A 13,780-nucleotide genomic window follows, 5' to 3' on the forward strand; every position below is an offset into this window, starting at 1 on the left:
ATATACAACATAAGAGACTACAGGCTGATAGCAAACACTACTGCAGCTACACTTGTCTTTGACCTGAATCTGTAATATTTGACTCTTAAAAAGTGTAAACACAGTTTTAACCTACTCATACCACACCTATATGTATATATGCAAAGACCCCTGAGCAACCAAGTTTAGAGCAATGTCTCTTAAATCCTCATTAAAGCACTGCCATGGGGGTATTTAAACCTAAATAAAGTGATGCAAAGGAACCAGTTGCCTGATAATAGCAAACCAGCAAGACTCAGTTTTCACTTTTCTCATGAATGAGGAATGAGGAAGATGAGGAGGTTTTTGTCCAATTGAAGGCACTTAGATGGACTGCATGATAGTTTCAATTTTGAATGGGAAATAGAAATCCAATTATAAAATGTGAACCAGAGAGGCATTTTAATGAAAGGGGTTTGTTTAATCCATCTACATACTGATGCGAGACGCATATTGATGAGAAGTGTAGATGGATTAAAGTAAACAAGAGCCAGGCGATCAATGAACCTTTTCAGACCAAGCTGCGGATTCATTCTTATCAACACCTGACGACTTCAAATATTGTGCTTGTTATGTGACACAAAACACTGAGCAACAGGATATTAGCTTTCTGCTCACTCGTTGATCAGAAGCTAAAATATATGTGAAGGAGTTACCTTGCTGATGTCAGCGCTATAGATGATGATGGCATGACAGGAAGCAGGGGAGATATGAAGGTGATGAAATGGGACAGGACATGAAGGATGCTGATGATGACGAAGATGATGACACTATGATAAAATTGCTGACAAAATAGTGAGGGCGATGATGGGGTGATGAAGATGATGCGCATAAGTGGCTGTGATGATAGCAATGCTGAAAATTACAATTTGATGAGAGCAGTTAAGAATGACGATTCATAAAAGATGACATCAAAGCCGATTTCGCTGTGTGAAAGTGTGCAGTAGGCTTAAAAAAACAAAAGCTGAGCAAAATTAGCTGACTGTTTGCTATTCACTTATTATTGCCGCAATAGGCCTCTGTGCAATGACGTAAGTAGAGTTAATGCATGCCATTATTCAATTAGGGGGAGCAATTAAATTCCACAGTCCCTGCAATCAGGTGATCACATTAAAGCAGTCTCTTTATGATTACTTTTCACGGGATGCCAAATACAATACTACATTGTTGTGCATGATCGTTCAGTGGCACATAATCCTCAGAGGAGTCTTGCTATTCTGAAAGGTGAGAAACTGCTGAGACAATTTGCAAGTCACACACACAGCTCCACACACATTTAGCTCCAGTAGCTAAATGTTGGTGGGTAACAATGTGATCCTATTTTATGCTAGTTTAAAGTTTGGCCGGAGTCAAAGGGTCAAACAGCTTTGTTATGCTAGTATAAATAGCATGCTTCCTGCCTCTCTAAGCAGACTATATAGACTGCATGGGCTGTTTCATTTCATTCTTTTAACTACACTGAAGTGATACTGAAGGGTCAGGCTATACAGGCTATAGTATTAAACATCCACCCAAACTAGCATTTTTCATTATGTAGCATGAACCACTGCAGATGAATTATACTTTGTATACAGGACACGGTTGCATTGCATGTAACCCATGAACCAGTGTTTGGAGCAAAAACAGGCCCAGATTTCTTGCTAACAGCAGTGATTTTCTTAGATGAAAGCTAAGCTAGCAGGCTAATTAGCTATAACTAGTTAGCCGCTTAATGCTAATTCAAAAATCTTACAACTGATTAGTTTAATGAGAAAAAAAAACAAAACCTAAATGTATTTTAGCTTATATCTTGATGTGTATGCAAATCAATGCTAACTGAAAAAAACATTTTTTTTATATTTAACCTAAAGTTATTTTTTAACTGTATGTATTATATTTGTAGGAGAAATGACTAAAGTGAAGATGAAGACGGTACACTTCATCTCAGTTATGTTTCCTAGAAATTGCATTGCTCCTTGTTGTAGTTGAAGTCTAACCACTACTAACCAAGCTAATTAGTGAAAAATACTCATGCTGATGAACACACAATTTCATCAACACCTTGCACTGTTTCTCTTGTTTTTCCTTTTTAGGAAAAAACTATTTTTTAGTCAGCAGTGTCTAGTTATGGTTGCTAACACTTAATCATTGTAAAAATGTGAAACATATTCAAATGGCAGAAATATTACATACCAATGGTGGGGCTACTGTTGCTGTTGGAGTAGTTAGTGTTGACAACAAGCACAGATATATTCTGTGATCCTGCTGTGTGACTGTCTTGTAGTGTACTAGCTGGAGAGGAGGAGGATGTGGAGGAAGAAGGCAAAGAGGATGCTTTTGTCGTAGAGGAGGAGGCTTTGGCTGATGATGAAGAGGAGCTTTTGGTCCAAGCAGCTTTAGACAGCAGCCCTAAAGGTTTTCCAACCACTGGAGCCTGCAGCTCTGCTGTCTCTGCCAGCATGGTTAGGACAGATGAGAAAGCTGCCTGCTCTCTTCTTTCCTCTCCATCTGTCTGTAGCCTCCGCTGCCCCAGCCAGGGAGCTGTGTCCCCAGGCATGCTCGGCAGGTCTTCCCCTTCTGTGTCTACGGGCCTCCATTCTGCTCCGACTTCAGCCCAAGCACCAGTTCCTGTCATAATCCCAGTCTCGGTAAAGACTTTGCCACCTGCTTCAGCACGCACTCCTGCTTCTGTTTCTGTCCAAACTGCTGTTCTGGCTTCAGCAAACACTTTTGCCTCAGGCCAAGCTTCAGACCCAGCATCAGGACCAGTGTGAGGCCCATCCATTGTATCCTTGTTGTTAGCCCCAGCTTCGTCTCCAATCCCAGGGGTGGCCGAGAGGTTGGAAGTCACTGCGGGGTCCAGAAGCAAGTCAGCCTGCCTCATTGACTCATGATGACCTCCCTCAGCTGCTGGAAACAGAGTGATGGAGAGGGAAATGGGGTGGATGAAAGAAAAAGAAAGAATAGAGTTTAATTAGGAGTTCTGGACAGCAGCATGATAGTGAGCAGTCTTTGACTCATCAGTCCCACAAGCTAGACAATTACTTTTATGGTACCTCATCACGTTCCCGTCCATGCACATAAACACACACTTGTGAGCACACACAGCTGGAATCCTCAGATCATTAGTCCTCATAATGCCATCACAACTTTCCAGATGCCAGGAGATTTTAACTGCTTTGCTCATCACTGGGGAAAAAATACAAATTTCTCCCTCACTCTCTGCAAAACGCACGCACGCACACACACACACACACACACACACACACACACACACACACACACACACACACACACACACACACACACACACACACCCCTTCTCTTTTTTACCCTTCTGTCTCTCACACATTTATCCAAAGGGATTAAAACTGCAACTGTGGAAAATAGTAATAATGTCTAAAGTAGGTCACTTATGTTTTTAGAGGATAAAGCATAGGGAATTAATTTAGATGTTCCAGAGTGCATTAGGACACACACACACACGCAAATCCTAATCAGCTGTGATTTCACAGATACTAATCTGATCTGTTAGGTTAGCTGTGCTACGCGTGGCGTTATTATTCCTAGAACATACACAAGCGCTCAGCTCACAAGTCAAATGATGAGAATGATCTGTTTTCCAGGCAAAGTTTGGTGTGGCTTATTTTTAAGTAATCACAGTTTTATGGCGTCATTTTTCATTTGGTAAACATCAGATGATACGTGGAAATGGAGCACCAAAGATAACATTCAGTCAAAGCATTTAGCTCCGGCCTTTTTCTCCATTCTGTAAACTGTCTTCATCTTCTCAACAAAGCCTAAAGGTTTGGCAGAGAAAGGCGATCATCCTGCCTAATACATTCAGGCTCAAAGGCACCTTGCCTTAGTGGAAATGAACAATGAAGAAATACAAGACTGACCGTCTGATTGGCTTGCTGGACATCTCAGTGGGTGATACGGTTTACTGCATTTGCTCATTTGTTCTGAAGTCAAAAGGTTTGGTTTTGGCCTCAATCCAGGTAGATTTTGCATGTTTTTGGAGGTTTTTTCTTTTCTTTTTTTGGTTTCCAGCCAAAAGATTATAAGAGAAGTAAATCTGGATAGATTTTCTTTTCCAGCACACACTCATTTTAGCCTGTGTGTTAAGTGTGCATGTGTGACGCACACTTCCCACGCTCCCCATGTCTCTGAGGAGGATTGGTTAATTAAAAGACAGTGATTCTGAGCAAGAGAAGCTTTATAGAACTAGCTCTGAGCTTAGCTGCTGTATATCCTCTGGACACCTGCTAGAAAGCCTTTCAACCACCGCACTATTAACTACCACCAATCTGTTCCTCATTAAAGGATGTCATACTATAAATATCATTTAAAGTGAAAGTTAAGCTACTGCAATTTATATTGCAGCTTCTTTATGTGCTAAGCTTTATGTTATAGCAAGCATCCTGAGCTCCAATAGCGATCTTTGCTTTTAATTAAGTTTAGTTTCCAATTTCCTTTCTTGTTTCAGTTTACTGTTATTTTTTTAATATTTCATTTTAGCTTAGTCTTTTGTGGTAGCTTTATTGTTTTCAGTAAATGTGAGGAGCGAGAATTAGTACAATTAGTACAGGTATTACAATAAAAAAGGAAATTATTAAAAGCAGTGGTGTCTCAGTCTTGTAGACCTCTAAAGTCTGAATGAACATGTCCATCAAAAACTCATCAGGCAAGTTTTGATACAATTTTGATATAAACTAATAATTCAATTCAGTTTTATTTATTCAGCACCAAATCACAACAACAGTCGTCTCAAGGCGCTTTATATTGTCTACAATCATATGACCCCCTATGAGCAAGCACTTTGGCGACAGTGGGAAGGAAAAACTCCCTTTTAACAGGAAGAACCCTCCAGCAGAACCAGGCTCAGGGAGGGGCGGGGCCATCTGCTGCGTCCACTTGGGCTGAGAGAAGGAAGACAGGATTAAAGACATGCTGATACTTAGACAATGGATATTTCTGCTCTGATTTTTATTCTATTTTAATCTGTTTTATAGGTTTACAAAATTGTTTGAGTTAAATTTATATTTGTATTTTATTTAACTAAAATGTTTTTTTCACATCTAGCCTTAGTTATTAGTTTAGTTTTAGTTAACTATAATAACCTTGAGAGGAATGTGATTAGTAAACCTACCCTAAAAGTTGACATTTGGCACATAGTTCTTGATAATGTTTAAAAGTAAAAGTGGTACAGAGCATATTAATTTACTGTAATTTGTACAAACATGTACAATACTTATTACAATACTTAGTACACAATACTTATTGAGGATTATTTTCTTTCCATAGTCAACTTTTTGTTTCTTCAAGTAGCTAACAGGAATCGGTTTATTTGAATGGATGGATGAATGGACATGGAATGAATGAATGATGGACGGTGTCGAGGATGGAAGGCCTTTACCATATGCATAACTGTTAGCAGTGATTTGAGTGTTTTCTCCGCCAACAGTTGGCCACCTGCTCAGGCTGAGAGCAACATATGCGACTCTACCATCAGACCTCTGACAAAACACTAGGATAGAAGAACCTCTACTGAGAACAAATATGGACAGGATGGATGGATAGATGGATAGGAAGGTGGATGGCGGAACAGAAAATATGGATTAAAGATGGATAAATGTAGCTCTGTCCAGACATGACATGCTTTCTCTATTTGGAAAAGACACACTGAACATGTCCATGTGAGAACATTCGGCTTTTAGCCGATTATGAGAATCATCACATGAAAACGATGCACAAAGCAGGCAGTTTAGGTCGTACTATGTATTGACGATAGCGGGTTTCCAGCTGGCATTGTTTCTGCTGATGTCCCACTGCATCTCTGCAGATGCCAACACAAACCTGTAAAACCTTGCCAGGTCACTACAAGCTTTCTGACCACTCCGGCTTGCTATTTTCAGGTGCCTGTGATAATATACGGGTATAATCTCTTTGGTCAGGGCTTTGCCTTCCTCACTCCTGTATTCCATACTCAAAGCTTCCAGCCAACAAAAGTTGATCCATGCTGCCACACTGACTGAGCAGGACAGGTGGTTAGGAAGTGTGAGAACAGAACTGAGCCAATTGGTCGTCAACATGGAGAGAAAAACTGAGGAGGGGGAGTGTGGCAGCTCAGTCTGCCAACCAGCCAACTGGTGGCCAGTTTTCATTCAGGTAATTATCACACATGCTGGCTAAAAAAAATCTAAATGTCTTGATCTCCACCTCAGAGCTGCAGGCAAGATTTGTCTATGTGACTAAACTACATAGTACATCATCACCCTGCAGTACAGAAGAGTGTCACATTATGCGCACTAATGAAGACACTGCAGTTTCAACTCATTAGGCCAAATAAAATACCATTGTTAGTAACAGGCAGAGCGTTTTTCACATACACAATGCAAGTAGTGGATGTGGTCACAATGCCAGGACCTTCAGCAAAAGATGTCATCATGTCACATTCAGCCTGGTGTTCTATAAAGACATTAAATTCATTTATCAACAACGACTGCACAAAAGCTGCAAAAGCTGCTCAGGATGGTTACAAGTCTTATCTCAAAGCCACACATTCATTCAGTAATAGATTGGAATTTTTTCTTTACTCACTAGCAAGTGAGGAATAGAAGCGAGACACACTGAGCACTGCTGTGAGGGACAATTTTCCATTTCACTTTCACAAATTAAAATATTTACTTGAAGCTTTGTTGTAATTATCAAAGTTTCCAAGGAATGAATTACTGGTGATCTAGTGTATATTTTAGTTGGTCCACCTGAGCTAATACTAATGTATTTAATGTAATTAAAAGCTAGCTTGCAAATTGCATCTTTATCTCTTAAATTAGCAGTGGTGAAAGGCTAAATGTTAACATGTTACCATTTTTATTGGAAAATTTTAAGAATTGGTTGGCGTGACCTTTACCCTTGCCGTTATAGCTATACTATTTTTATTTTTTTTATTTAGTCTATTTTATTTTAATCTGGTATTCCCAGCATGTACAGTTGTGCATTTACATATCTAGCTAACACAGAGCAAAAACAGCATTTTAATAACCTGAATATTTACTTTAACTGTTTAGTGAACTCTATCATATAAATGCATTTAATGAAAATCATCCGTCTTTACCTTACTTACTGTTGTTCCAGACTGGGTAGTTACTGTAGGGTACATTATTTTAGCTCGTTCGCTGGAAATCAAGCTCAGACTGAATAATATGGTTTATTTATTTTGTTAACAGCTTATCCACTTATCCCAGCTGTCAAAGGGTAAGAGGCAGGGTACACACTGGACAGTTTGCCAGAGAATTACAGGTATATGCTGAATACGCAAAACAAATTTGCAACTGCCCTCAGAGCATGTGTATGTACAACTGATTCAGTTGAATTTAATCCAGATCATTGGCAGGGGTATTTTTACATTCATTTGTTGTCTACGGCTTCAAAGCTCACCAGTTGGTGGTGATTTTTCAGTTAAGGTAATTTCTAAAATGTAAGACAAATAGAGGTCACACTCACAAACAACATGCTAAGGGGCCAAATTCACTAATATGTGTGCAAAAGCGTTTGTCATTTGCAAACAAAATAAGCGTGCATGTTGTTCTTACAGTTTTGTTTAGGATAATGAAACCGATTTATTCTGGACTGCCTTCTGCATGCTCTCTTTTTCTTTTCCCTTTCCTCTCACCTCATCAATAGGCCACAAATTATTCCCGCCCCTGAATCAGTCTCATTCTGCTGGAGGTTTCTTCCTGCTAAAGTTCTTCCTTCTCACCGTCACAATGTGCTTGTTCATAGGGGGTTATTTGATTGTTGGGCTTATCTCTAGAATACTCTAGGATCTTTACCTTACAGTAAAAAGTGCCTTGAGGCAACTTTTTTTTTTTCCTCATTTGGCACTATATGAATTACTATTTGTACAATGCACATGTTTACATTTTGATCATTTGCACATACACAAACCGATGGGAGTTGCACATTTCTGTGCAGAGAAAGAACAATTTCATGGGACAAAAATGAAATTTTTTGTGGACTGGTGTTTAAAGCATTTGCATGGTTTAAGCACCTATCTACATATTTGTCTCTACACAGTGCTGTGAATGAGGTCCAAGGTCTCTGTGTAAAAGAGCGAGACTGTGAGGATCATGGAAATTTTTTTTCTCAATGCTATTGTTTTTCCTTTTAAAAAATAAAGTGTTTGACTTGCTACCAGGACTCCCACTCTAACCACAAAGCACTCATGTACTCGATGTGGTACGAGACTCAGTGGGCGTAATGGTGGTCTCAAGCCAATAAATTCTATCCAACACAGTGAGGCCGTCCAACAGGATGGACATGTAACCATTTCCTGGGACTATTCAGGACATCCATCTGTCTGTGTGGAGGCAAGAACAGAAAGCAGTTTGGATAGATTGTTGAAAAAAAAAAAGATATTTAGGTAAAAAAAATTAAAAAAAAAATCAGTCAGTGATAATGAAAAGAGGCGTACTAATCAAATCATACTCAAAGGTGGCTTTTATGTTAATATTTGAGTTGCTGTCTTTAGTTTAATTTTTTAGTGATGTCTGCCAGCATATTAGTACGACCAGGACTGTTGCTTTGACAGGATCTGACAGCACTGAAGCAACCCAGACACTCCATCTGTTTGTGTGAGAAACAGCCCAAAATGTCCACCAGGATGCAAAAAAAGCTCATGTGATATAATGCAATTATTTAGGTTCTTGAGCGTTTAAAACAATCTGTCTCTCATAATGTGTATGTGCAAAACAAAAGTAATGCAGCAGCAGTTCTGAGAAGTTTATTATTCTCTGAAGGGGAGACAGCAGCATTTGGAAAGTGTGCCGTGTTCTCAGTAATACTGAGAAGAGCTGCCAAAGTGTAAGAAAACTGCCTGACAACAACAGCTACCCATTGTGTGAGCTGAGTGCAGCACAATATCACACCGACCAAAGAGTGTGATAACAGGGAAGTAGGCCTACTTTTTTCAGGATTTATAGTTAAATTAATGTAAAAATGTACTGTTTGTGGTTTTTTCCTCATTTACACCTTTAAGCCAAACCAAATTGTGGAAACTTCCAGAATACAACTGATCATTAAACATTTGATTTGATGTGGTGATCATATGCAACGAACAATTTAAGGCATCTAAGCTTGCAGACAATTTTCTGCACATCTGCAACCTACAACCCAGCACCACGTCAGCTCCAGTCAGCATCAGATCTGTTGCCACTGCCTCACTGCTCTTTCCAACTCTGGTTGTCTTTTTCTGGCTGAACTGAAAACAGCCGTTATATGCACACACAGTACAGTGATGGATTTAATGCACACAATAAAAATCGTGGCTAATGGTGAAGCTTTTTGGTTTCTGAAAGTTGCATCACTAAACAATTAGAAGAGGGCATGCATATCCACACACACACACACACACACACACACACACACACACACACACACACACACACACACACACACACACACACACACACACACACACACACACACACACAAAATGCAGCTTATCAGTGAGTATTAATGCAACAGCTGCTATTTCAGCTGCTGTCAATATCTGAATGGGTTACATTTATTCAGGTCTATTTTCATGGGGGAATGAACTTGCTACACATATATAGTTGCACTGTAGTAGTGGCATCCATGTCCATGTGATCAATTCTAATAATCAGGAGATTTGTGCACACAGGACAAATAAGAGGAAACTGTACCTGTAGCTTAGACATTTTTCCCTTTTATATTTGTTTCATAAATATTCTAAATTCATACATTATTAGTGCTGCCTACTACCCTTGTCCAAACAGTAGTATGGACTATAACATAAATATCTCTATGTTTTTATGAAAAGCTGAAAGCAGTAAATATGCTGAAACCCTCTACATATAATACGATTCTTGTTTTCCTCAACTTATCACTTGCTTTCTGCTTGCAACTTGTGTGATGCCATAAGCTAGCTGCTTTGGACTTGCCAAGGCTGCAAGCCTGCCATTGGAGAATATGAGATTAAGTTTAAATTGATGTTTGCTCACTGCTGAAATATCCTACACTAATAAATTTCACACAGAAAGTGAAAAATAGCACTATCGAAACTATCGAAAAACACAAGCACCGGCTCATTTAATCCCGCAGCACTCCAGACATATTTTACACTCCTTGTGCCAGCATTCATTAATCTTTTCCCAGTAAGATTGCGCTTTATTTCCAAATACGGGCCAAGAGCTGTCAATCAGCAACACAAGGAATAAAATCTCAGAGAGATGCTCAAAGCCTGAACAATAATTCCACTTGTTTTTCTATTGCTTTTTATTTTATGTAGCATTACTCATGATTATGATTATTTTATGTCCTCGGCATCCTCTCCACCAGTAAACTCTAAATGAAAATGCAAACCTTATATAACATATATTACATATGGATTGGAACTACACACTTACCCTAATTCCTACACCCTCCTACACCTTGATGTGTTCAGCTCCATGCAGTCTCACTTACAGCTAGTTTAAATTAGGAGATCCAGCTGGGGCAGATAACTGAGGGACACTCTCACCTTCCTTTAATAGGAACAGAAACTTCCAATCAGTATCTGCTCAACTTACTGCGATCATGTCTGTCTCTTTAAAAAAGAAAAAAGAAAAAGAACCCAGCCTATTTCAGTTTCATTCAGATGTTTGTTTGCAATATTTTCAAAATGGTCTCACTTCATTTTTTCTTTCTTGCTCTTTGCTGTTAGCTGTTATACAAATAAAAATAACATGAGTTCTGAAATTGCATGTAAAAAGACTACGTGCAAACATAATTGTGTTTATAAATGCAATATATCTGTAAATATGTGGCCCAAGTTTGGTTAGTTAGCCAGCAGCAGTGCAGAATCAGCGTATGAAAGCTTTATAGCCCACTTCCACTTAAGGCTATCTGCTCTGGAACATCACTTAATGTTGTGGACCCTCCATGTGAACATCAAACGGACTGAAAATGAGTAGGGACAGGGTTTAGGGGCCAGACTGGAACTGGCCAATATTCCACTTCAAAACCCAAGAAAGTGTGATGACTTGGATTGTAGCTACAGACACTGAAAGTCGGAGAGGTGCTTGGTTATTGGGTCATATTAACATGTGAAAAAGTAGAAAAACAACAATAAAAAGTGTAGAGCCAATGTGGAATTCAGTACATGCAAATAGACGAGGCTCCAGTATTTGTTGTTGGTTTTTTTTTTGTTCCAAATCATCTTCATCTTCTTCGGCCTATTTCCATAATTGTTTTTATATATTTGCTATTTAAAAAGTATATATAGTTTTTCCACCAGTTCCTCGAGTTTCAGGTAAATCAACAGGTTGATTGCAATCAATGGGACAGCAAGGCCTGAGATAGATTTCCTTCATTGTGGGTTATATGTGTGTGTGTGTGTGTGTGTGTGTGTGTGTGTGTGTGTGTGTGTGTGTGTGTGTGTGTGTGTGTGTGTAGTCTTATGATGAAAGAGCACAGAAAGTCACAAAATGTCAAGCTGAAATGTCATTTCCTCACAGCTGTTAAAGTCAAACATTTTGGGTGTTTGGGTCAGTTCAGACCGGTCAATACAAAAGAATTACCCTGTCAAGTTTTTCTCTGTGTCAGATGGTTTGAACTGAGAGGTAAAATGAAAGAAAAACGAAGGAATAACCGTTTCTGTTTTGTCACCTCTGCTTTCAGAACGATTTTTGAATCTTCCGTGTTCAGTTTCTGTATGAGAACACATTCAGCCTAACATGGCTTCGATAACCTAATATCCTCTAAATCAAAGAGAAAGAGGAAAAAAACATGGAGGAAATTTTTTTTTATGTTAATCCGCAGAGATTCCATCTTATACATTCACACATTAAAAGAAACTTACTAGACTTCCTTTCGCTACAAGACGTCAACCTTGCACTTCAAAACAGCACAACAAAGTGATACCAAAGTCAGTCGTTAGATGAAAAGAAGCAAAGCAGGAGCCCAAACCTATTTGAGGTAACAGTAAATCAACAGCCTCATTCAGCTTGACAACAAGCTTGGGCTTCCTCTGCCGCTGGGTCTCCACAGCAACCACAGGGATGCTGTCACCAGGGTAACCATTAGAACGGATAAAGAAAGACACAGAGTGTTCTGGTTATTTGTGACGTCTGAGACGTCTGTTGTGTATCACCTTGAACGGCGCTGTAACAATAAGAATGAGCGATAAGGAAGTATGATGTTATCACAACAAACACAATAACATATTTAACGCAACAACTTCACAAGTGAACAGAGCACAAAATGAACTCTTGTTGTTTCGTAAACACAGAGAAAATTACACTGATAAGGAATTCATGCACCGAAAATATCTGCTGATAAATGAAGGCAAAAGCGAGCATGTTTGTGATGTTCTGCTTTTTTTTTTTTTGCTTGATAGACAGCCTCTAGCTTCTAGTCAGAGTTACACTATGTGATCACAGTCACCCACAATGTTTTACAGAAATGAAATCAAGTCCCACCTGCGTGTCACAGTGGTGCCCTGCAGTTTCACGGCTTGGCGTAAGAGGCAACATTAGACATTATTTTTGTTGGCAGGATGAAAATGCATATGAGGGCTTATCATACTGTGCCAACAGTTTACAGATAAAAAGAGCCTTGAATTATCTATAATATAATTATGAGCACTGGGGAATTACATGCACTAGTTGGCTGCATGAACAGACCCCTCAACAGAGAAAATAATATGGCTGCTTTGTTTGAAGTTATTTACTATTTATTAGTTCTGATTGAAAATCAGACTAATCGGATGGCATGTGGATTAAATTTAGACCTCCAGCGGTTTGACTGGTGTGTGATGTGAGAGGCCTGTGGGCTTGTCTCCCTGCTGTGTGGCCTATATTAAAATAACTAACCCACCATATAGGAAGCCATCACAAACTTGATATTACTGATGTGAAATATGCAGTAGCATTGGTAAGTCTCTGCCAAGTGATATTTAAAGACAGAGCTGGATAGAAGATTTTGTACTTTTGGACATCAAATATGATTTGAAAGACATCTGTAATGTCACTAAAAGAAAAAAGGGGGTGTTTAAAGGAGATTATTGTCTACTGTTGGGGTTAAATTGTGGTAGGATGCTGACAAATTTAAAATGTGTAATTGTGTGTGTGTGTGTGTGTGTGTGTGTGTGTGCGCGCGCGCGCGCGCGCGTGCTCCTGTCTAGCTATCTTTGTGAGGACCAAAATCTGCATTCTACTATACTTGTGAGAACCAACAGTCACTTGTGAGGACACACTCACCAGTCCTCACAAGTTTGGCCTTTTTGAGGCTCAAAATGTGGTTTTAGTGTCAGGGTTACAATTAGTTTATGGTTAGGTTTAAGGTAAGGGTTAGGGTAAGGTGCTTGGGAAACCATTATGTCAATGAAGGTCCTCAATAAGACAGCCGAACAGGCTTGTGTGTGTGTGTGTGTGTGTGTGTGTGTGTTTTTTTAAAAGAATGGTTTACAAAGATATATATTTTTTGTGTTTTGATGTTGTCATTTATCTGTTTCTTTATTGTTTTTTTGAGGGTCGGGTACTTTACAGAAAAGAATATAGGTGCTCTTGCCGCCTCAGCCTGTATGTACTACACAAAGAAATAGAAAAACTGAATTATGCTGTATTTTCACACAGTGTTTTTACAAAATAAAATTTAGATAGAATAAAATAAATATTAAAAAGGATAAGACTGGAAAAATGCTATATAAAGGAAGAAAGGCTGCAGATAGCCTCAGCCCCATAAAACACAGGAAGACTCGACTAGTTTAACAACTGTG

At 39.1% G+C, this 13,780-nt stretch overlaps 1 protein-coding gene across 5 annotated transcripts in view; it reads right to left on the bottom strand.

The window, feature by feature from the left end:
* Positions 1–13,780, bottom strand: part of kiaa1549la (KIAA1549-like a) — a 112,159-nt gene that overhangs the window by 66,106 nt on the left and 32,273 nt on the right. For 4 of the 5 annotated variants that reach the window (XM_063477689.1, XM_063477687.1, XM_063477685.1 and 1 more), the window contains exon 2: positions 2,191–2,907. In XM_063477689.1, the coding sequence (XP_063333759.1) occupies positions 2,191–2,907 (717 nt within the window). The remainder of the gene's footprint in view (positions 1–2,190; positions 2,908–13,780) is intronic. The other variant, XM_063477688.1, reaches the window with a different exon arrangement.

Source organism: Pelmatolapia mariae, linkage group LG7 (genome assembly GCF_036321145.2).
Source record: "Pelmatolapia mariae isolate MD_Pm_ZW linkage group LG7, Pm_UMD_F_2, whole genome shotgun sequence".
Taxonomy (NCBI): domain Eukaryota; kingdom Metazoa; phylum Chordata; class Actinopteri; order Cichliformes; family Cichlidae; genus Pelmatolapia; species Pelmatolapia mariae.